Source organism: Aquarana catesbeiana, linkage group LG10 (genome assembly GCF_042186555.1).
Source record: "Aquarana catesbeiana isolate 2022-GZ linkage group LG10, ASM4218655v1, whole genome shotgun sequence".
NCBI classification, from domain to species: Eukaryota; Metazoa; Chordata; class Amphibia; order Anura; family Ranidae; genus Aquarana; species Aquarana catesbeiana.
Genome location: NC_133333.1, coordinates 88,438,655 through 88,461,271, shown reverse-complemented (window position 1 = coordinate 88,461,271; position 22,617 = coordinate 88,438,655). Strand labels below are relative to the sequence as shown.

The 22,617-nt window shown below is 41.2% G+C and overlaps 2 protein-coding genes across 5 annotated transcripts in view; one reads left to right on the top strand and one right to left on the bottom strand.

Annotated features, from left to right (window-relative positions):
* Positions 1 to 14,998, bottom strand: part of PCSK7 (proprotein convertase subtilisin/kexin type 7) — a 222,888-nt gene extending 207,890 nt beyond the window's left edge. Inside the window, exon 1 of one of the 3 annotated variants that reach the window (XM_073602365.1) lies at positions 14,889 to 14,998. The gene's annotated coding sequence lies outside the window, so the exon portion shown is untranslated. The remainder of the gene's footprint in view (positions 1 to 14,888) is intronic. The other 2 variants (XM_073602366.1, XM_073602367.1) reach the window with 2 other exon arrangements.
* The window catches only part of RNF214 (ring finger protein 214), a 120,880-nt gene continuing 113,222 nt past the window's right edge, over positions 14,960 to 22,617 (top strand). Inside the window, exon 1 of one of the 2 annotated variants that reach the window (XM_073602369.1) lies at positions 14,960 to 15,079. Coding sequence is in view for 1 of the 2 variants with exons in the window: in XM_073602370.1 (XP_073458471.1) it covers positions 15,059 to 15,079 (21 nt within the window). In the remaining variant the exon portion in view is untranslated. The remainder of the gene's footprint in view (positions 15,080 to 22,617) is intronic. The other variant, XM_073602370.1, reaches the window with a different exon arrangement.

Below are 22,617 nucleotides of genomic sequence, written 5' to 3'. Positions count from 1 at the left end.
GGGTGGGAATCCGGCTGTCCTGGAAGACTCTCAGAAAAGGAGTTAACGGTAAGTCTAACTCAGCTTTTCTCCAAGCATCTTCCAGGACAGCCCATGAAACGATGAGCCAGAACTTACCAGTCTAGGGAGGGACAACTGCCTGAAGGACCTTACGACCAAATGCCTGCTCCTGAGCTGAAAGGAGATCCAGGCGATAATGTTTTATGAAGGTTGAGTAACTGGACCATGTGGCAGCCCTGCAAATTTGTTCCGGTGAGGCACCAGCCCTCTCAGCCCAAGACTAGTTGAGTGCGCAGTAACAAAAGGTGTAGGAACCTCCCTAATTTTGTAAGCTTCCGAGATGGCTTGCTTTATCCATCTAGCCAATGTGGCTTTAGATGCACTATTCCCCTTGTGAACTCCAGAAAAGAGGACAAATAAGGCATCGGTTTTCCTAAAGGTCTTGGTGACCTCAAGATATACTAAGAGAATCCTTCTTACATCTAGAAAACTAAATTCTTTCTAGGTCGCTCTGGGGTGAACTACAAAAGGTTGGCAGTACAATGTCCTGAGATCGGTGGAATGTACTTGCCACCTTGGGCAAAAAACCTGGATCGGTTCGCAAAACAACTCGATCCTCAAAAATCGTGAGGAAGGGCTCCCTTACTGATAGGGCCTGCAACTCACTTACCCTACGAGCTGAGGTAACAGCTATAAGGAACACAGTCTTAAATGTAAGTAACTTAACTGAAATACTTCCCAGATGCTCAAACGGAAATTCTACCAGAGTTTTAAGTACTAGGGACAGATCCCAAGTTGGACAACTTCTCACCACTACTGGTCTGGCCCTAGAGATAGATTTGAAAAATCTGGCTATAGTGGGATTTTCCAGGAGAGAAAACTGGAGGAACACACTAATAGCTGCCGAAGGTACTAACAGAAAGACCTTTGTTGACACCCTCTTGGAAAAATTCCAAAACAGACGGAATATCATGAGTTAATCTTTCATTTTCAGATAACCATGAGTTAAACCTTTTCCAAACTTTGGAATATATGGCTCTAGTAATAGGCTTCCTACAATTAACGAGAGTCTTGACTACCTTGTCAGAGAACCCCTGGGCGCTCAGTATCTTTTCTTCAGATACCAGGCCGTCAAGTTTAAGGAAACCACCTGAGGGTGTGATACTGGACCTTGCAATAATAAGTCTTCTCTTTTCGGAAGACTCCGCGGATGCTCCGAAACCAGAGACTGTAGCAGGGAAAACCACGGCCTCTTGGGCCAAAATGGGGCGATTAGAATGAGATCAGTCTCCTCTAGCAGGAACTTCTGGAGGACTTCTGGGATCAGTCCGATTGGCGGGAAGGCTGCCGGGTTCATGGAAAAGAATATTTCCGTCTTGCGGTTGTTTCGGTTTGCGAACAAATCCGTTACAGGATAACCCCATCTCCTGGTGAGGTCTGCAAAGACTTCGGGATGAAGGGACCAGTTGTCTCAGTCTATCCTGTGATGGCTGAGATAATCTGCCTGTCCCCTTCAGGTGTACAGCCGAAATTGAAGCTAGAGTCCCCTCTGCCCATGAAAGGATCTCCTGGGCAATGGACTGAAACATCCGGCTTCTCGTGCCTCCCCGCTTGTTGATGTACACGACTGTCGCAATATTGTCTGACAGAATTTGGAGGTTGTGACCCCTGATCTCCATCTGAAAAAACTGCAGGGTTCTCTGGACTGCAAGCAGCTCTCTTTGATTGGATGAGGCCCTTGCCTCCTTTGAGGACCACTCTCCCTGTGCCACTGCATTGCTGAGGTGGGCCCCCCATCCTCAGGAACTCGCAACCGTGGTAATTCTTCGGGATATGGGAAAGGACCATGGGAGACCTCCTGTTAGGTGCTGGCCAGTTCTCCACCACCACAGGCTTCTTTTTATCCTGGTGGGAAGCCGGATCCTTGACTCCAGGGACCTTACGTCCCCGTCCAAGTTTCTTAATAGAAACATTTGTAAATGATGCTGACGGAGTCACGCCCATGGTACTGCGGGAAAACATGAGGTCATAAGACCCACTGCCCTAGACACCTGTCTCAGAGAGACAGACTGGTTGGTCTGCAATGCTGACATAGTCTGGAACACTTTGGTAATCTTCTCCTGAGGAAGAAAAACTCTTTGGTTCACTGAACAAAAATCGTAACCCAGATAAGTTACTTTCTGGGCCGGGATTAAGGACGATTTTTCTTTGTTTATCAACCAGCCTAGGGACTGTAAGAAGTCCTGTACAGCCTGGAGATCCTCCAACATCCTCTGGTATGATTTTGCCACTATCAGGAGGTCGTCCAAGTAAGGGATAACAGTTATCTCCTTTAACCTCAGCGGAGCCAGCGCTTCCCCCAACACTTTCGTAAAGATGCGTGGGGCTGAGGAAAGACCAAAAGGGAGGGCTTGAAATTGAACATGTCGGGTCCCCATACTCGTCTTCACTGCCAATCTCAAAAACTTTTGGAAGGCTGGATGGATAGGGATGTGAAGATAGGCATCCCTTAAGTCCAACGTGGCCATAAAGCAGTTTGGGTATAGTAGGTTTTTGATAGTAAAAACCATCTCCATCCGGAAATGTTTGTACCTGACGGACTTGTTTAAAGTCCGGAGATTCAGGATAAGTCAAAACTTTCCCACCGGCTTTTTGACTACAAATACATGGGAATAGAATCCCTTGCCCTGCTCTGACTGTGGAACAGGAATCAGGACTTTTTGATCCAATAAGTCTCCGATCTGGAGACCCAGTGCCCTCGTTTTCTCTCGATCTTGTGGAGGAAAGGTGACCAATAATCGTTCTGGCGGTTGGTGAACAAATTCCAGTCTGTACCCGTTGGTCACTAGGTCCAGGATGAAGGGGCTCGAAGTGACTGCTGCCCATTATGGGATGAAGGCCCTCAATCTTCCTCCCACCAGGGAACACAAGTCACTGTGGCTTGGCGGGCTGTTGAGGAGGGTTAAACAGCACTCCCCCTTTGCCTCTGCCTTTGTGCCTAGTCCAGTGTTTTTTCGGCCTGCTGTTCTTTTCTCTAGGACTCTGTTGCCTGCCTTGGCCACAAGAAAAATTTTCTGGCTGTCGGGAATCTCTTTTTCTCTGGAAACGCCTTTTTCTTATCAACCGTGCGTTACAGTGCCTCCTGCAGTCCTGGGCCAAATAAATGATTGCCTGTTAAGGGAAGCCCACAAAGGCGTAATTTAGAGGCTGGGTCCCCTTACCAGGTTTTAAGCCAGAGGCTTCTCCTGGCCGAGTTCACTAAAGCCGAAGTCCTGGCCGACATTCTTACCGACTCTGCGGAAGAATCCGCCAAAAAACCTGCAGCCTGAAAGAGGAGAGGAAAAGACTTCAAAATCTGCTCTCTCGAGGTACCCGCTGACAGGTGTGACTGAATCTGAGTTAACCAAACCTCCAGATTTCTGGCCACACAAGTGGAGGCCAGAGCTGGTTTCAGGTTCCCAACCGCTGTGTCCCAGGCTCTGTGGAGAAGGATATCCCCTCTCTTGTCCATCGGATCCTTAAGCGTGCCCATATCATCGAACGCTAGGTCCGAATTTTTGGAAACCTTTGAAAGAGGTGCGTCCAGCTTCGGTTTTTTATTCCACGGCTGTGCAGTGTCCTCATCAAAAGGGAACCTTCTTTTTAGGTTACTAGAGAAGAATGGCTTTCTCTCCGGGTTATCCCATTCCAGTTTAATAGTATCAACCAATGAACTATGGACTGGAAAAACTCTAGGTTTTTTCTTATGCAATCCTTTATACATAAGATCGTGTTTGGATAACTGAACCTCCTCCTCTTTCAATTCAAGGGTGGTAAAGATAGCCTTTAAAGTCATCCACATGCTCTACAGATAACTTAAATCTCGAGCCTCGAGTGGATTCTCTATCCCTGGGCTCTATATCTGACCCCGATTCTTCAGGGGAAGAACGGGTAGATCTGACCTCAGCCTCAGAGTCTTCACTCTCTGCCTGCTGCGGAGTGCTGACTGAAGCTCTCTGTGTGGATGGACCCTCTGCTGGGGTCTGGAGCTTGTCAATAAGCGTTCTAAAGGAACTAAAGGTGGACGCAAGCTCGTCCCTAACAGAGGTTAGCATTTTCTGACAAGAGTCAACCGGGTCATACTTTACAAGGCCATCTATACATCTGCGACAAACGGCTTTGCTCCACGAGGAGCTCAATTTGTTTGCGCACACTGCACATTTCTTTTTAGGTGGCTGCGCTTGAGTCTTGTCTTGGTCTGTAAGACAAAAAGATAAGTGACCCATAATGAGACTCACAGCCACCCCGCCACTCCGAACCACCATGTGCCGGAGGGAGGAAATGTGTCCCCTTAACCCACTACTACAGAGAGGGGAGGGGGAGGGAACACTCGCAGGGAAAGCAAGAGAGTGACATAACACTTCAGGCTTACCTGTGAGGTGCTGGTGTTGGGCGCATCGACTGCCTGTGTAGGAACTGCAGATTGATCCATCTTGCCCCTTTCTGGCTTTCTACAGCCTGGCTGCTTTTACCAGAAGACACCAGCGGCCAGTGTCTCCTGTTCGTGCCGTTTGAGACTGGAACCGGCGTCTCCTGCGCCCGGCGATGACGTCATATGCCCCGGGAAGTGACCTGCTCACAGCACTTCCTGTGGGCCAGCTTGGAGTGCAGAAGCTCCGCCCCCTACTTGAGCGCCGCAGCTTCCTGCTTCTCCTCACACAACTAGCCACGCTGCCTGTGAGGAGAGGATACTGCTGCTTTCATAAGAAAAGCGCTATGGGAGCTGACATCATGCCAGTCCTGGCCCTCTTCAGGCACTGAGACACAGGAGACCGCAGCACAGCCAACCTCTCCAGTGGAGTGCTACTTCTGACAGAGGAGAGGTTAGTGAAAAGCCCCAAATAGCCCTACAGAGCCCCTGCTCATGAGACCTAGGGACTAGGTTCCAGGAACATGTTACCCCCCGTCCGGAGGAAACACAAATAACTGACATGGGCCTGGAGGACCACCCTTTTATCTAGTGGGGGTAACGCGTTTCCTGTCCTGGTAGGAAGAGCCCAAGGTCTCATGGGCTGTCCTGGAAGACGCTTGGAGAAATAAAAGTGCAGTTGTTAGGTGGAGGCAACATAGGCTTCTCTGAAGAGAAAAGTTCTCAGGGATCACCTGAAAGTGGCTTGAGTAGAAGACAGTTGACAGAATGGGGTACTGAATTCCAAAGGATGGGAGAGGCTCAGGAGAAGTGCTTGAGATGAGTATGGGAGGAGGTGACAGGGGGGACGAAGAGAATGATTTGCTTGGCATTTGAAACTAGGTTAGTGATGTAGTTGTGGGCCAAGTTGTGGATGGTAAGTTATTGTTAGTTTTTTAAATTTAATTTGTTAGGTGAATGGCAGCCAATGGAGGGATTGGCAGAGAGGGGTAACAATCACTAAGCGGTTTGTAAGGTGGATGAGTCTGGCAGCATCATTCATGACGAACTGAAGGGGGATAGCCTATTTAAAAGGTAGGCCAATGAGGAGGGAGTTGCAGCAGTCCAGGTGAGAGATAACCAGGGAGTGATTTAGGAGCTTTGTGGTCTCATTGGTTAGGATGGGGCGTATTTTGGAGATGTTGCGGAGGTTGAGGCAGCAGCTTTGGAAAGTGATCGGATGTGGGGCCAAAATGAGAATTCAGAGTCCAGGATAAAACCTAGCACACTGACATAGAATGTCAATATATTCTGAAATAGCTTTCAGGCTTGACAAAGGAGTCGCACGTTGAAATGCGTTGCCTGGTTACCCTGCTAGCCAAAAGGATTCCCTTTTAAGCTCCTGTTCCTGTATGCTGCGTGGGTGCATCTAACTGCTTTGGAAAGCCAAGATTTAAAGCGGGGTTCCACCCAAATTTTGAACAATATCTGTATGTATTCTCTTCCTTGCCTAGATGCTGACATGCTGTTTAAAAAAATTTAAATCGCCGAGTAGGCGTGTTTCTAGCCTCTCCCAGACTCCGCACAGTCTCCTGGCAGCTAGTCTCAGGCTTCCCAGCATGCAGTGTGCAACGCCGTCATCACTACATCTCGAGACATCTCGGAAACCTCTGATGGCAACCCTGAATCTTACGGCGATGCCACTGAGCATGCGCGGGAACGAGCGGTGAATGCTAGGAGCACAGCATTCACCGCATCCAGGAAATAAATGCTTGTGGGCTTCAAATGCCCACAATGAAGATGGAAACCGCCTGCAGTGAATAATATAAGTTATTCTTTCCGACGAAATCTGACAGAGGCGGACATATTACACACAATATGTGAGTATGTAATGCTGAGAAGAAAAGTTTGTGAATGAACTCAAAAAAACCCCAAAAAAACGATAGATAGGTGGACCCCCGCTTTAAAGCACAAACTTCACTGAATGAACCTCCTCTGAAGTGTAGGTGCCAATCTGACAGCACATTTTGACACACTTAGACCCCATACACACTATTAGATTTTCTGCAGATTTTTGTCTTTGGATTTACCAAAACCATATAATATGAGGTCAAACCTTAAGAGTTTCAATTTGTATGCAATCAGGCAGGCCCTTGCACTACATGGTTTTGGTAAATCTGAAGACAAAAATCTGCAGAAAATCTAATGTGTATGAGGTCTTGGATAAGATAGATTGGATAGATTTTTTTTTTTCTAGATTGTAGCTTTGTTAGTAACAGGCACCTTATAACATAATTCAACTGAAATAAAAATTGACAGGACACGGGATGGGATGGAATGGGGTCTGGTCAGGTAAGCAGGACACGGGATGGGATGGAATGGGGTCTGGTCAGGTAAGCAGGACACGGGATGGGATGGAATGGGGTCTGGTCAGGTAAGCAGGACACGGGATGGGATGGAATGGGGTCTGGTCAGGTAAGCAGGACACAGGATGGGATGGAATGGGGTCTGGTCAGGTAAGCAGGACACGGGATGGGATGGAATGGGGTCTGGTCAGGCAAGCAGGACACGGGATGGGATGGCAGAACGAGAAGGGGGGGGGGGTTTGTAGAAAGTAACCCAGACAAGAACAGGGGGGTGAGGTTGGGTTCAATCCGCAGAGGGGATACTGGAGTCAAGCCATCAGACAGTTGCAAATCAGTGGTCATGCTATCAGACAAGTTTTTTTGGTTGGATATTCAACACAGAAAAAATAAATATAATGTAATGTAATATATAAAATAATGATTACACATAGTTGTAACACATACATCACCCTCTCTAACATTTACAATACGGTAAGATTATACTGTGGATATTTAGAGATACAGAGCCCCAAATACCAACCCATTACAAAGTGACATTTTTGCAATATTTCAAATTGGGTTAAAAAAAATTCTCCCATTGGACCAATACGTTTACAATGCAGATGTGTCATACACACCCCCCTCTATGATATCTTACAATACGGTATGATTTTACTGTGGAAATTTAAAGATACAGAGCCCCAAATATCAACCCATCGGCTACATAGTGACATTTTTCCAATACTTCTAAATGGGTTAAAAAAAAATTCTTCGATTGGACCAATACGTTTACAATGCAGATGTGTCATACACACCCCCCTCTATGATATCTTACAATACGGTATGAATTTACTGTGGAAATTTAACGATACAGAGCCCCAAATACCAACCCATTGGTTACAAAGTTACATTTTTGCAATATTTCAAATTGGGTTAAAAAAAAAATTCTCCCATTGGATCAATACGTTTACAATGCAGATGTGTCATACACACCCCCCTCTATGATATCTTACAATACGGTATGATTTTACTGTGGAAATGTAAAGATACAGAGCCCCAAATACCAACCCATTGGCTACATAGTGACATTTTTCCAATACTTCTAAATGGGTTAAAAAAAAAAATTCTTCCATTGGACCAATACGTTTACAATGCAGATGTGTCATACACACCCCCCTCTATGATATCTTACAATAGGGTATGATTTTACTGTGGAAATTTAAAGATACAGAGCCCCAAATACCAACCCATTGGCTACATAGTGACATTTATGCAATATTTCAAATTGGGTTCAAAACCAATTCTCCCATTGGACCAATACGTTTACAATGCAGATATAAACACCCAAATATCTGTACATTGGCATATATATATATATATATATATATATATATATATATATATATATATATAAAGAGTCCAAAGGGTTGCTGCACTTAAAAACTTTCGGTTGCTTTATTTCATGTAGTCACATGGAAAAATTACAAAGCAAGTACAATCTTTCCAGACGTAATCATGACATTAAATGCCTATATAATGCAGATATGGATGGATTACGTTTCGGGCTAGTATGCTTGCGCCCTTCCTAAGATCCGTCAGAGCATATCTAACAGGTTTACTGCAATCAATCCTTTAAATACAAATTAGTGGTATACATCACATGTGGAAACAATATGGTTAATTGATTCAATTCATAGTATATTCATCACCTATGCAGATACGTGTTTTTTACACCATAGACAATTAGCGGCCGATATCCTTATCTCATCATTCTTATTCTCCAAATGTGTTATATGAACCTATGAAAAATACATACATAGATAGAATGAGCATACCCATATACAAACCTCCCTATTTCAAAATACATTTCTATGTTTTTTCATTTTTATTATCCCTTATAAATCAATACTGTTAAATAAACAAATAAAGATCCAAATCAACATTTAAACCATATGGAGCAATAGTATTTAGAAAATGTATCCAATAAACTTCTCTTTTTCTCAGGGTTATTTCACGGTTACCCCCCCCTCCTATTTTTCTCTATTCCCTCTAGGACCATATACTTTAATTGTGATGCATTATGTCCATATTCCACAAAATGTCTGGCTAATGGTAGTCGTGTTAGTTTGTCACGTATTGAATATATGTGTCTTGCTATCCTGTCTTTTACTTTTTGTGTAGTTTCTCCAACATACACTAAACCGCATGGGCACTTAATGGCATATATGACATATGATGATTGGCAAGTGTAATACCCACGTATAGGGATATTGAAGCCCCTATGTGGATGTGCAAAAACTTTTCCTTTTATTATGGTGTTGCAATGTATGCATGACAAACACGGATACGATCCAAGGTTTTTTTGTCCTAAAAAAGTTGGTTTAATAAATGTGGATGTGGGTTGGTCCGATTTTATTAGTCGGTCCCGTATTGTTCTACCTTTCCTATATGAGGACATGGGGGGATTCCAGAATTCCTGTTTTTAAGTGCAGCAACCCTTTGGACTCTTTTTCTATATATAAGGTCGGTGGGAAGACCTGATTGCTGGCAGTGAATCGTAAGCTGGGTGCGGCTCTCCTCTACGATTTGAATATATTCTTCCCTTGAGAACGAGCACCAGCTATTTTGTGTGGAATCATCACAAGGATGGCAACGAGTGGCTTATACTCTTTCTCTGAAACTGAGGCCTCAAGGATCTTCACAGACACTATGGGATCCAGAGATTTCCTAACCCAGTCATCCCCAATACAACTAATCAAGAAAATGGAGAAGCTTACACAGAGAGCTATTACAATGGATTTACACGAGGTAACACTAGCGGAATACTATAAGATGCAAATGATCCCCAGAGGATTAAGAGTTCGTTTAATTCCAACTTTATTTTCACAAAATATGGACTTCAAAACCAAGTTTGCACAAATTCTAAATAAATGTTCCTTTGATATCATGACATTAATTGTACAATTTTTGCAACAAGAAAGAACTCTTGTACAGCAGGAGATTGTCCAATTAGAAGAACAACTACAACAATGTTCAAATCAAGAGGAACTAATGGAATTTAAGAAAACTAACAAAGATAAATTGGAGAAATTTCATACTAATGTCCAGCTTCGCAAACGTACAAAACTTGAGCGGGACCGGGAAGACTACAAAAGTGATCGTGTCTATAACTGGATGGATCCCATATGCCATCACCCAAAAGGACATAGGAAAATACAGCGCAAACAATTCGCTAGCTCCAACTCATCTATCATATCTACTGGATCATCAAACAACGCATCCACTATTCCTTTTTTACCAGCAAACATGACCGAACTCGGACCAGGAGGGGCGGCCGGAGAATCAAGAAAAGACGCAACGGGAGGTGTAACTACCAGACGGCAGAACCGACAGAGACACTAGAAGAAAACCTGGTACATAACATTTCTTCCATTATTTTGTCTGAAGCCAAACTTAGTGTATTAAATAAGGGATTGGGCTTTTGCCCTAAAGAAAGAATGGATGATTTTGCACTTAAGCAGGATTTGTATAGATTTTACAGACAATTAAGATTTAAAGCACATTTCTCAGGTGGGTTGATTACCACATATAAGGAATCACTTACATTATCAATTAAAAATATGGGTTTAAAATTGAAAAGCACTAAAGTACCCCCTACATCATGTGCTGCAGTGGAGGTGTATATAGACAAAGTGGAAAATGACATAAAGAAATTCTTGTGTGATAGGAATAAAAGAGATCATATACCCCATAATTTGAATAAAGATGAGATTACAGCATTAAACTCCTTGTCAGCCCGGCGCGATATCACCATCAAACCGGTTGACAATGGGGGAGCTATTGTGGTAATGGACACCCCCATGTATGAAAATGAAGTGATGAAACATCTTGGTGACACCCTTACATATAGAAAACTTGATTCTAGTGCAGTCTTTAGAGTACAAAAAAGAATTAAAAAAATCCTTATGAATGCGGTTAAGGATAAAATTATTGATGACGAAACTATGGAATTTTTGGTGTGTGAATATCCGGTTACACCAGTATTATATACGTTACCAAAAATCCATAAAGACCCAAAAAAAAAACCGGGACGTCCCATTGTATCGGGTATGGAATCTGTGACAACCCGTTTAGCACAATATTTGGACAAATGTCTAACACCATTATTGTTAAATATCAAATCGTATATCAAAGACACTACAGATTTCTTGACTAAAATTCAGGATATTAAGTTGTCACCAGATTCCGTCCTGATATCATGGGACGTCTCCAGTCTGTTTACTATCATCCCTCATAGTTTGGGAATAGAGGCATGTCAACGACTGTTAACCCAATCAGGTATCTATAAAACTGAACAGATCTTGTTCCTTCTAGAACTGCTGAGAATTGTCCTTGAGGAAAACTATTTTCTCTTCAAGGATACTCTTTTGCAACTAAATGGGGCAGCGATGGGCTCAAATGTTGCACCCCCATATGTGAATGCATTTATGAATATGATAGAAACCTCTTTTATTTATGTGAATTAACTATTTCTCCAACACTGCCATTGTTGGTATAGATTTGTGGACAATATTTTCGCTATATGGGATGACAACATGGAGAGCCTATTTCTGTTCGATAAATATATTAACTATTTAATACCTGGCCTGAAATTTAAGATTGAAATTGGTAAAGACAGGATTTCTGTTCTAGACACTACATTGAAGTTGAGTAACACACAGATTAGTACTGATCTGTATGTGAACCCCACAGATCGTAACCAGTTATTACACTTTAACAGCTTTCATTCCCCTAATGTTTTCTCGTCTATTCCAAAAAGTCAAATGCTGAGGGTACAGCGGATCGTGAGTGATCCCCTGTGCGGTGACCAGAGACTCAAAGAAATGAAAAATAAACTCATCAATAGAAGATACCCCCAAACCTTAGTTGATACGGAATCTCTCAATACTGACCATAATGTAACAACCCATAGAGAAACAAAGAGAATTCCCTTTATTATGCAATACCACCCTTTTTCTAAAAACATCTCTAAGATAATTAAAAAACATTGGAACCTTTTAAGAACTAGTTATCCGACGATACAGGAATTCTGGAATCCCCCCATGTCCTCATATAGGAAAGGTAGAACAATACGGGACCGACTAATTAATAAAATCGGACCAACCCACATCCACATTTATTAAACCAACTTTTTTAGGACAAAAAAACCTTGGATCGTATCCGTGTTTGTCATGCATACAATGCAACTCCATGATAAAAGGAAAAGTTTTTGCACATCCACATAGGGGCTTCAATATCCCTATACGTGGGTATTACACTTGCCAATCATCATATGTCATATATGCCATTAAGTGCCCATGCGGTTTAGTGTATGTTGGAGAAACTACACAAAAAGTAAAAGACAGGATAGCAAGACACATATATTCAATACGTGACAAACTAACACGACTACCATTAGCCAGACATTTTGTGGAATATGGACATAATGCATCACAATTAAAGTATATGGTCCTAGAGGGAATAGAGAAAAATAGGAGGGGGGGTAACCGTGAAATAACCCTGAGAAAAAGAGAAGTTTATTGGATACATTTTCTAAATACTATTGCTCCATATGGTTTAAATGTTGATTTGGATCTTTATTTGTTTATTTAACAGTATTGATTTATAAGGGATAATAAAAATGAAAAAAACATAGAAATGTGTTTCGAAATAGGGAGGTTTGTATATGGGTATGCTCATTCTATCTATGTATGTATTTTTCATAGGTTCATATAACACATTTGGAGAATAAGAATGATGAGATAAGGATATCGGCCGCTAATTGTCTATGGTGTAAAAAACACGTATCTGCATAGGTGATGAATATACTATGAATTGAATCAATCAACCATATTGTTTCCACATGTGATGTATACCACTAATTTGTATTTAAAGGATTGATTGCAGTAAACCTGTTAGATATGCTCTGACGGATCTTAGGAAGGGCGCAAGCATACTAGCCCGAAACGTAATCCATCCATATCTGCATTATATAGGCATTTAATGTCATGATTACGTCTGGAAAGATTGTACTTGCTTTGTAATTTTTCCATGTGACTACATGAAATAAAGCACTCGAAAGTTTTTAAGTGCAGCAACCCTTTGGACTCATATATAAGAGTCCAAAGGGTTGCTGCACTTAAAAACTTTCGGTTGCTTTATTTCATGTAGTCACATGGAAAAATTACAAAGCAAGTACAATCTTTCCAGACGTAATCATGACATAGAGGGGGGTGTGTATGACACATCTGCATTGTAAACGTATTGGTCCAATGGGAGAATTTTTTTTGAACCCAATTTGCAATTATGCAAAAATGTCACTATGTAACCAATTGGTTGATATTTGGGGCTCTGTAGTAAAATTTAACCGTATTGTAAGATATCATAGAGGGGGGTGTGTATGACACATCTGCATTGTAAACGTATTGGTCCAATGGGAGAATTGGTTTTGAACCCAATTTGAAATATTGCAAAAATGTCACTATGTAGCCAATGGTTTGGTATTTGGAGCTCTGTATCTTTAAATTTCCACAGTAAAATTTAACCGTATTGTAAGATATCATAGAGAGGGGTGTGCATGACACATCTGCATTGTAAACGTATTGGTCCAATGGAAAAATTTTTTTTTAACCCATTTAGAAGTATTGGAAAAATGTCACTATGTAGCCAATGGGTGGGTATTTGGGGCTCTGTATCTTTAAATTTCCACAGTAAAATGTTACCGTATTGTAAGATATCATAGAGGGGGGTGTGTATGACACATCTGCATTGTAAACGTATTGGTCCAATGGGAGAATTGGTTTTGAACCCAATTTGCAATTATGTCACTATGTAGCCAATGGGTTGGTATTTGGGGCTCTGTATCTTTAAATTTCCACAGTAAAATTTTACCGTATTGTAAGATATCATAGAGGGGGGTGTGTATGGCACATCTGCGTTGTAAACGTATTGGTCCAATGGGAGAATTTTTTTTTAACCCATTTAGAAGTATTGGAAAAATGTCACTATGTAGCCAATGGGTTGATATTTGGGGCTCTGTATCTTTAAATTTCCACATTAAAATTTAACCATATTGTAAGAAATCATAGAGGGGGGTGTGTATGACACATCTGCATTGTAAATGTATTGGTCCAATGGGAGAATTGGTTTTGAACCCAATTTGCAATTATGTCACTATGTAGCCAATGGGTTGGTATTTGGGGCTCTGTATCTTTAAATTTCCACAGTAAAATTTTACCGTATTGTAAGATATCATAGAGGGGGGTGTGTATGACACATCTGCATTGTAAACGTATTGGTCCAATGGGAGACATTTTTTTTAACCCAATTTGCAATTATGCAAAAATGTCAATATGTGACCAATGGGTTGATATTTGGGGCTCTGTATCTTTAAATTTCCACAGTAAAATCATACCCTATTGTAAATGTTAGAGAGGGTGATGTAACATATAATATAATGATTATACAGAGCTGTCACACATCCATTATGTTATATTTAGTTTTTGTGTGTTTAAAATCCAACCAAAAAATACTCGTCTGATAGCATGACCACTGATTTGCAACTGTCTGATGGCTTGACTTCAGTAGAGGGGATGGGGGTGAGGATCCCTGATACATACTTGTTTGGGGTCACAGACATGAAGTGACACAAGAGACAGCCAGGCAACTTGCATTTTGACAACCAGGACAGCTACGACAGCCTCCATATTTCTCTCAGGGTATGGGGCACTTTAAAGTCCTGATCTAGGATTGTTCCAGGTTAAGAACTAACACCAAATAATCTTTACCGCAGCCAGGTAATGAGCATTGTACGGAGAGGTCAGTGAAGGCTGGCCCTGTAGAACTCTCATGACAGGCACTTTAACAAGCCATGCTGACTGCAGAGTCTAAAGCAACGAACTGCCTGGAACACAAGAATGGGAGGAAAGGTCACAGCCTGACTCATCCCACTGAAACCAAAACACTGCTCCACAAACACAGCAACATATCCATAGGAATAGTGTGGCCAGCCCCAGACACTCGGTATACATGAGAGGAAAGCCAGACTGAACTTCTACAACACAACATGTCACCTCTGTTCGGTCCCAAGCATAACCTCACCTATACATTTCACATACCTGTACACTTCACATACCTGTCCCCTCTTCTACACCCCGCTCCACTTCCGCATTCACCTTAGCTCTGTGACGGCAGCGACACTTCCGGGGCGGGGCTCGGTGAAACGCACAAACCGGAAGTAAACGGGAGCTTCCTGGTGCTGCTGTTGTGAAGGGATAAGAGGAGCCGCATGTGCCAAGTTATTGGAGCTGTGAGTTGTGTCATATGCTGGGGGTGAACTAGAACTAGGGGGTTATACTGTGCTTCACTGTCATTGTTATATGAGTGGAGCCTCTTGTATGTGTTTGTGTATAATGTATATAGCTAGTGTGATACATTACAGAGTTGTCAGCTGTCCCAGGTTTCCTTGCACCCTCACAGGTTATGTCTCTGGTTCTGCACACAAATCACTTCATTAAAAGCCCTTGTTTCAGAGTATGGCATTCATTGACCATCATATGAACCCTAACTAGATGGTATGTAGTTTTCTGTGTGTATCATAAACAGTGTTAACAGCCCTGTCTGGCACCTCCTCTGTTGGGCTACACAACACCGCCCCCTTGTGTTACACAGATGAGGAGGTGTTCTGCAGCCCAGCAGGGGAGGCCCCAGGCAGGGCTGATAACACTGTTTGGGATTTGAGTACAGAAGGGGCTCTGTGTCATCAGCTCACTTCAGGAAGTTAGGAGCTTCCTGGCAGCAAAAAGGATGAGCTCAGCTGTGTTGGCATCCCAGTCAGAACCCAAGTAAGCAAGCCTATCAGGAAGCTGCTACCTGTACTGGGCCAATCATCTGCAGCTGTGGAATGGGGCAATGCCTCTGCTGGAGATAATTGGCTCAGTACAGGTGACCCATACAATAGATCGTACGACCCTTTTCGCTTAATAGTCGCAAGTAGAAATTGAATAGGTAAATAAAGTCACGAAAATTCTCGTACGACAAAAAAAAAAAAAAATCAGAAGTTATGTCATGTTTTCTAATGTATTTTCGAACGACATTTTCGTGCATGTCCGATCGAATAATATCGGATGAACTGTTGTGATTGGCTGTCAAAATTAGTGTATGTTTCTTCCTCGGACGACAGTTTTCGTACGATATTCGGATCGTGTGTATGGGCCATTAGGTTCAGACTGGGATCCCAACACACCTGATCTCATCACTAATCCGTAGGTATTTCTCTATGGAAATACGGGGCAATTTAGGTAACGGCGATCACAGGCCAACTGGCCTCAGTATAAATCACACAAATATGAAACATAAGGAGCCAACTTCCCTAAACTACGAACCTTGCTAGAAGATATAAATTGAGATAAAATCTTAGAAACAAAGAACACGGAGGAGAGATGGGTTTGCTTTAGGAGCATATTAAATAAGGACATTAGCCAATGCATCCCATTGGGTAATACATTTAAAAGAGCGAACAAAAGCCCTGGAAGGCTCAACTCCAATGTAAAAATGCATATAAAAGCAAAGGAGAAGGCCTTCAAAAAATACAGTATATCATCATCATCAGCAATCAGAATTTATAAAGAATGCAACAAGAAATGTAAGGGTCCAATTAGGGCGGCTAAGATAGAACATGAAAGACACATAGCGGAGGAGGGCAAAAAAAATCCCAAGAAATTCTTTAACCACTTTAGCCCCGGAAGGATTTACCCCCTTCCTGACCAGAGCACTTTTTACAATTTGGCACTGCGTCGCTTTAACTGCTAATTGCACGGTCATGCAATGCTGTACCTAAACGAAATTTGCGTCCTTTTCTTCTCACAAATAGAGCTTTCTTTTGATGGTATTTGATCACCTCTGCCGTTTTTATTTTTTGCGCTATAAACGGAAAAAGACCAAAAATTTTGAAAAAAAAATGATATTTTCTACTTTTTGTTATAAAAAATCCAATAAACCCAATTTTACTCATACATTTAGGCCAAAATTTATTCGGCCACATGTCTTTGGTAAAAAAAAATGTCAATAAGTGTATATTTATTGGTTTGCGCAAAAGTTATAGCGCCTACAAACTAGGGTACATTTTGTGGAATTTACACAGCCTTTAATTTATGACTGCCTATGTTATTTCTTGAGGTGCTAAAATGGCAGGGCAGTACAAACCCCCCCCCCCCAAATGACCCCATTTTGGAAAGTAGACACCCCAAGGAAATTGCTGAGAGGCATGTTGAGCCCATTGAATATTAATTTTTTTTGTCCCAAGTGATTGAATAATGACAAACAAAAAAAATTTATAAAAAGTTGTCACTAAATGATATATTGCTCACACAGGCCATGGGCATATGTGGAATTGCACCCTAAAATACATTCAGCTGCTTCTCCTGAGTACCGGGATACCACATGTGTGGGACTTTTTGGGAGCCTAGCCGCGTACGGGGCCCTGAAAACCAATCACCGCCTTCAGGATTTCTAAGGGCGTAAATTTTTTATTTCACTCCTCACTGCCTATCACAGTTTCGGAGGCCATGGAATGCCCAGGTGGCACAAAACCTCCCCAAATGACCCCATTTTGGAAAGTAGACACCCCAAGCTATTTGCTGAGAGGCATGGTGAGTATTTTGCAGCTCTCATTTGTTTTTGAAAATGAAGAAAGACAAGAAAAAAATTTTTTTTTTCTTTTTTCAATTTTCAAAACTTTGTGACAAAAAGTGAGGTCTGCAAAATACTCACCATACCTCTCAGCAAATAGCTTGGGGTGTCTACTTTCCAAAATGGGGTCATTTGGGGGGGGGGGGGGGTTTGTGCCACCTGGGCATTCCATGGCCTCCGAAACTGTGATAGGCAGTGAAGAGTGAAATAAAAAATTTACGCCCTTAGAAAGCCTGAAGGCAGTGCTTGGTTTTCGGGGTCCCGTACGCGGCTAGGCTCACAAAAAGTCTCACACATGTGGTATCCCCGTACTCAGGAGAAGCAACAGAATGTATTTTGGGGTGTAATTTCACATATTCCCATGACATGTTTGAGCAATATATCATTTAGTGACAACTTTGTGCAAAAAAATTTTTAAAAAGTGTCTTTTTCCCGCAACTTGTGTCACAATATAAAATATTCCATGGACTCGACATTCCTCTCAGCAAATAGCTTGGGGTGTCTACTTTCCAAAATGGGGTCATTTGGGGGGGTTTTGAACTGTCCTGGCATTTTATGCACAACATTTAGAAGCTTATGTCACACATCACCCACTCTTCTAACCGCTTGAAGACAAAGCCCTTTCTGACACTTTTAGTTTACATGAAAAAATTATTTTTTTTTGCAAGAAAATAACTTTGAACCCCCAAACATTATATATTTTTTTAAAGCAAAAGCCCTACATATTAAAATGGTGGGTGTTTCATTTTATTTTTTTTTCACACAGTGTCTGCGCAGCGATTTTTCAAACGCATTTGTTTGGGAAAAAACACACTTTTTTAAATTTTAATGCACTAAAACACACCATATTGCTCAAATGTTTGATGAAAAAAAAAAGATGACCTTAGGCCGAGTACATGGATACCAAACATGACATGCTTTAAAATTGCGCCCAAAAGTGCAGTGGCGGCAAACTAGATACATTTTTAAAAGCCTTTACAGGTTACCACTTTAGATTTACAGAGGAGGTCTACTGCTAAAATTACTGCCCTCGATCTGACCTTCGCGGTGATACCTCACATGCATGGTGCAATTGCTATTTACATTTGACACCAGACCGACGCTTGCATTCGCCTTTGCGTGAGAGCAGGGGGGGACAGGGGTGCTTTTTTTTTTTTTTTTTTTTTCTTCTTTATTATTTTTTTGCTTTTTTATCTTATTTTTAAACTGTTCCTTTTCATTTTTTTTTTTAATCATTTTTATTGTTATCTCAGGGAATGTAAATATCCCCTTTGATAGCAATAGGTAGTGACAGGTACTCTTTTTTGAAAAAATTGGGGTCTATTACATTACCATTACTATTACCTACATCTCTTCTCTGCCCTCAAAGCATCTGACCACACCAAGATCGGTGTGATAAAATGCTTTCCCAATTTCCCAATGGCGCTGTTTACATCCGGCGAAATCTAAGTCATGAAATGCTCGTAGCTTCCGGTTTCTTAGGCCATAGAGATGTTTGGAGCCACTCTGGTCTCTGATCAGCTCTATGGTCAGCTGGCTGAATCACTGGCTGCATTCTCAGGTTGCCTGTTGGGACAGGAGAGCCAGAGAAAAACATGGAAGATGTTGGGGGGGGGGGGGCATTCCCTCCCACTGCTTGTAAAAGCAGTCTAGAGGCTAATAAGCCACTAGGATTGCTTTTACATGAAAGCCGACCGCTGGCTGAAGAGAATGATACCAAGATGATACCTAAACCTGCAGGCATCATTCTGGTATAATCACTCAAAGTCCAGCAACATACCAGTACGTTTCTGGTCTTTGTTGGGCATATATTGTAATCTTTTTTTTTTTTTTTCATGCAGCCTGTGGGCTGAATGAAAAAAAGAGATTGATCGGTGGGTATGCCCAACATTAGAATACCTCCCTTCATCCACCCACTTCTAATGATGGGCATACATGCACCATTTATATATGCCGAAGCATGGGGGCATCCTCCCGCAAAAGTTAGGAGAAAATTGCTCCTCCGCCCCTGCTGCCCCCATGCTTCGGCATATATCACCTCCGCTGGAATCACGGCTTTATATATCATGGGAGCAAACGCTGTTGCTGTCAAGATAAATAAATCCGTGCTGCAGCTGAATGGTGTACCTGAAGACAAAAAAATGGTTAACAATAAAACACAGTAAACGGTAAAGTATAAAAAATTGCATACCTGAAAAGCAAACATGATAAAACATAATATCAATAAAACATTGCAGAATACAATACAGTAAAAAAGAGCAGAACAATAGTGGAAAAAGGAATTCATCACTTTTTGTAATAACAACTCATTCAGTCTATCATTCACATCTGTTATTGATCCTGAATCTATCTGCTTTTTGGACTTGGAACTCTTTCATTCTAACAACCTGATTGCCACTAAGAATTACACCAAACCCACGGCCGGCAATTTCGTTTTTACGTTTCTCCAGTTGTCACCACCCGAGATGGGTTAACAATATACCCAAAAGTCAGTTCCACAGACTTAGGAGAAATTGCACCAGATTAGAGGATTACAGAACACAATGTACCACTCTCTCTAAGAAATTCATAGACAAGGGTTATCCGGCCCACACAATCCATGGAGCTGCTTCTTTCTATTTGACAGATACCCCTCCTAAATCTAAGAATCAGAATACTGAACCAACAACCAGATTCATTACACAATTTCATGCGAGTCATAAAAAAATGGATCATATTATCAAAAAACATTGGTCCATCTTGACCCAGGATCCGCATCTATCATCCTCTTTACCTTCTGCCCCCAAATTTGCCTATCGTAGGGCCCCAAATGTTAAGGCAAAAATTGCTCCAAGCAAAATTCCATCTCAGAAAAAATCTTCTACATTTAAACAACTCACCCTTATTCCATTGGTCGGTATGTACCGGTGCAACAAAGCGCTATGTCTCACCTGTTCTCATGTTACACATGGCAAGAAAACCTTCAGTACTAATGGTAACCAATAGACCCTTAAATCTTTTTTCCTTGTCAAAAGAAGTTTATTGAGTATACAATGTTATAAAGATACATAAAGTAAGTTTACAAGGATCTATAAAGTAAGCTCATTGTTTTACAGTAGGGTTTATATAGGTAAATATCATGGAATTTCAAATATTAAACATTGTGTTCACGTAAACCTAAATTAAAGATATATATCATTTCCTTAGTTACTTTTGTAGGTATTTAAATGATTTATACCTACTATACATATTGTTTACAAGTAGAGTGTATATAGGTCAAATAAATTTTGATAATGAGCTTTAATCGTGAGGTGGAGAAAAGGAAAGAGAAAGAAGAAAAAGGGTTGAAAGGTAGAGGTATTGTTCACAAGGTTGTCCCGCTCGTCAGTTTATTATTCTTTTTAGTTCTCTTTGAAGCCTTAGAATGGGTGTCTCTGTAAGTCATTTAATCTGTTACCATGGCAACAGGACAGAGTCATTGAAGTTTGACAGGAACTGTTGTTTTATCCAAGGATGCCAAAGTTTTTCAAATTTTGGAATTTGATTTTGATCGATGGCTACCATCTTAGCATGGGACATTGTATTATTCATTCTGTTAATTGTTTCTGCTAGTACCAATGTAGGAGATTTCCATGCCTTGGCCACTGTTTGTTTTGCAGCCGTTATTAGTTGGATCATAAGTTTGAATTGAGAGAGTGTTAACCATTCCGGTTTTAGATTAAGTAAAGTTAAATATGGATCTGGTTGTATTATTTTTTTAAATATTTTAGATGCAATCACGAAGACTTCCTTCCAGAAGGTTTGGATTACTGGGCACGTCCACCATATGTGTAAATATGTGCCTATTTCTGGGCATCCTCGAAAACAAAGAGCTGAGGTATTAGGTGAATATTTTGCCACTCTAGCGGGTACAAGGTACCAGCGAGTTAGGACTTTATAATTTGTCTCCAGTGCTAAGATGTTGGGTGAAGATGACTTAGATGTGAGCCATATGTTAGACCAGTCCGTGTCTTCTAAAGTTCGTCCCAGGTCCTCCTCCCACCTCTGAACGTAAGAGGGTCTATTAAGATTTGCTACTCCATATAATTGATTATAAAGTGATGAAATTGTACCTTTAGCAAATGGATCTTTTGTACAGATTGATTCAAAAATGGATAATTGGGATAATGGTGTATCCCCCTTTAGGAATGGTGTATAGAAATTTTTGATTTGGAGATATCTCAGAGTTTGGTAGATCATATTTTTCTCTAAGCGATGGGAATGAAAGGAATGATTTAGATGCTATGAAGTCATTTAGTGTCTGAATGCCTGATGTTGTCCAAGCTTTAAAAGAATTTGGGTAGATCCATGCCGGATAAAAGGCCGGATTTCTGATAAAAGAAAGGAGAGGATTGTGTGGAGATTGTAACTGATATTTGGTTTTTAGTTTATCCCAGAGAGATAAGAAGTGTTTAGTTATGGGATTATGAATTTTAAAGCGGTCTTTAGGATCAAGCCATAATAAATTTGATATTAATAGAGGGTCATTTTCTGAAGCCTCTATAAATACCCATAATGGGATTTCCTGTTTTGCATGGTATTTGGACAGACTGGCCAAATGTGCTGCTCTGTAGTAGTTAGTAAAATTAGGGTATCCTTGGCCTCCTTTATTTTTGGGAAGATGTAGTGTGTGTATAGGTATACGTGGTTTAGAAGAGCCCCATATAAACGAAGTTGCTCTTTTTTGTACTGTTCTCAAAAAATAGGAAGGAATTGAAATAGGGAGGACTCTGAATAGATAAAGCAATTTGGGTAGAATAGTCATTTTGATTGCAGTAATCTTCCCTATCCAGGATAAAGGAAGTTGCGACCATTGTTTTATTAGATTTGTGATCTGTCTTAATACAGGAGGATAATTGGTTGAGAATAAGTCAGAATGAGATGCTGTTAAATGAATTCCAAGATATGGGATTGATTTTTCTGCCCATGTGAATGGGAGTGCAGCCCTAGCTGGGATCAATTCCATGTTTGTGAGTGAAATATTAAGCACTAGGCATTTCTTAGGATTAATCATAAGGCCGGATAGGGCTGCAAATCCATCAAGAGCTGGTATTAAGTTAGGACCAGAGACCTGTGGTGATGATAGAAAAAGTAATATATCGTCTGCAAATATACATAATTTGTGTGTAATACCTCCTA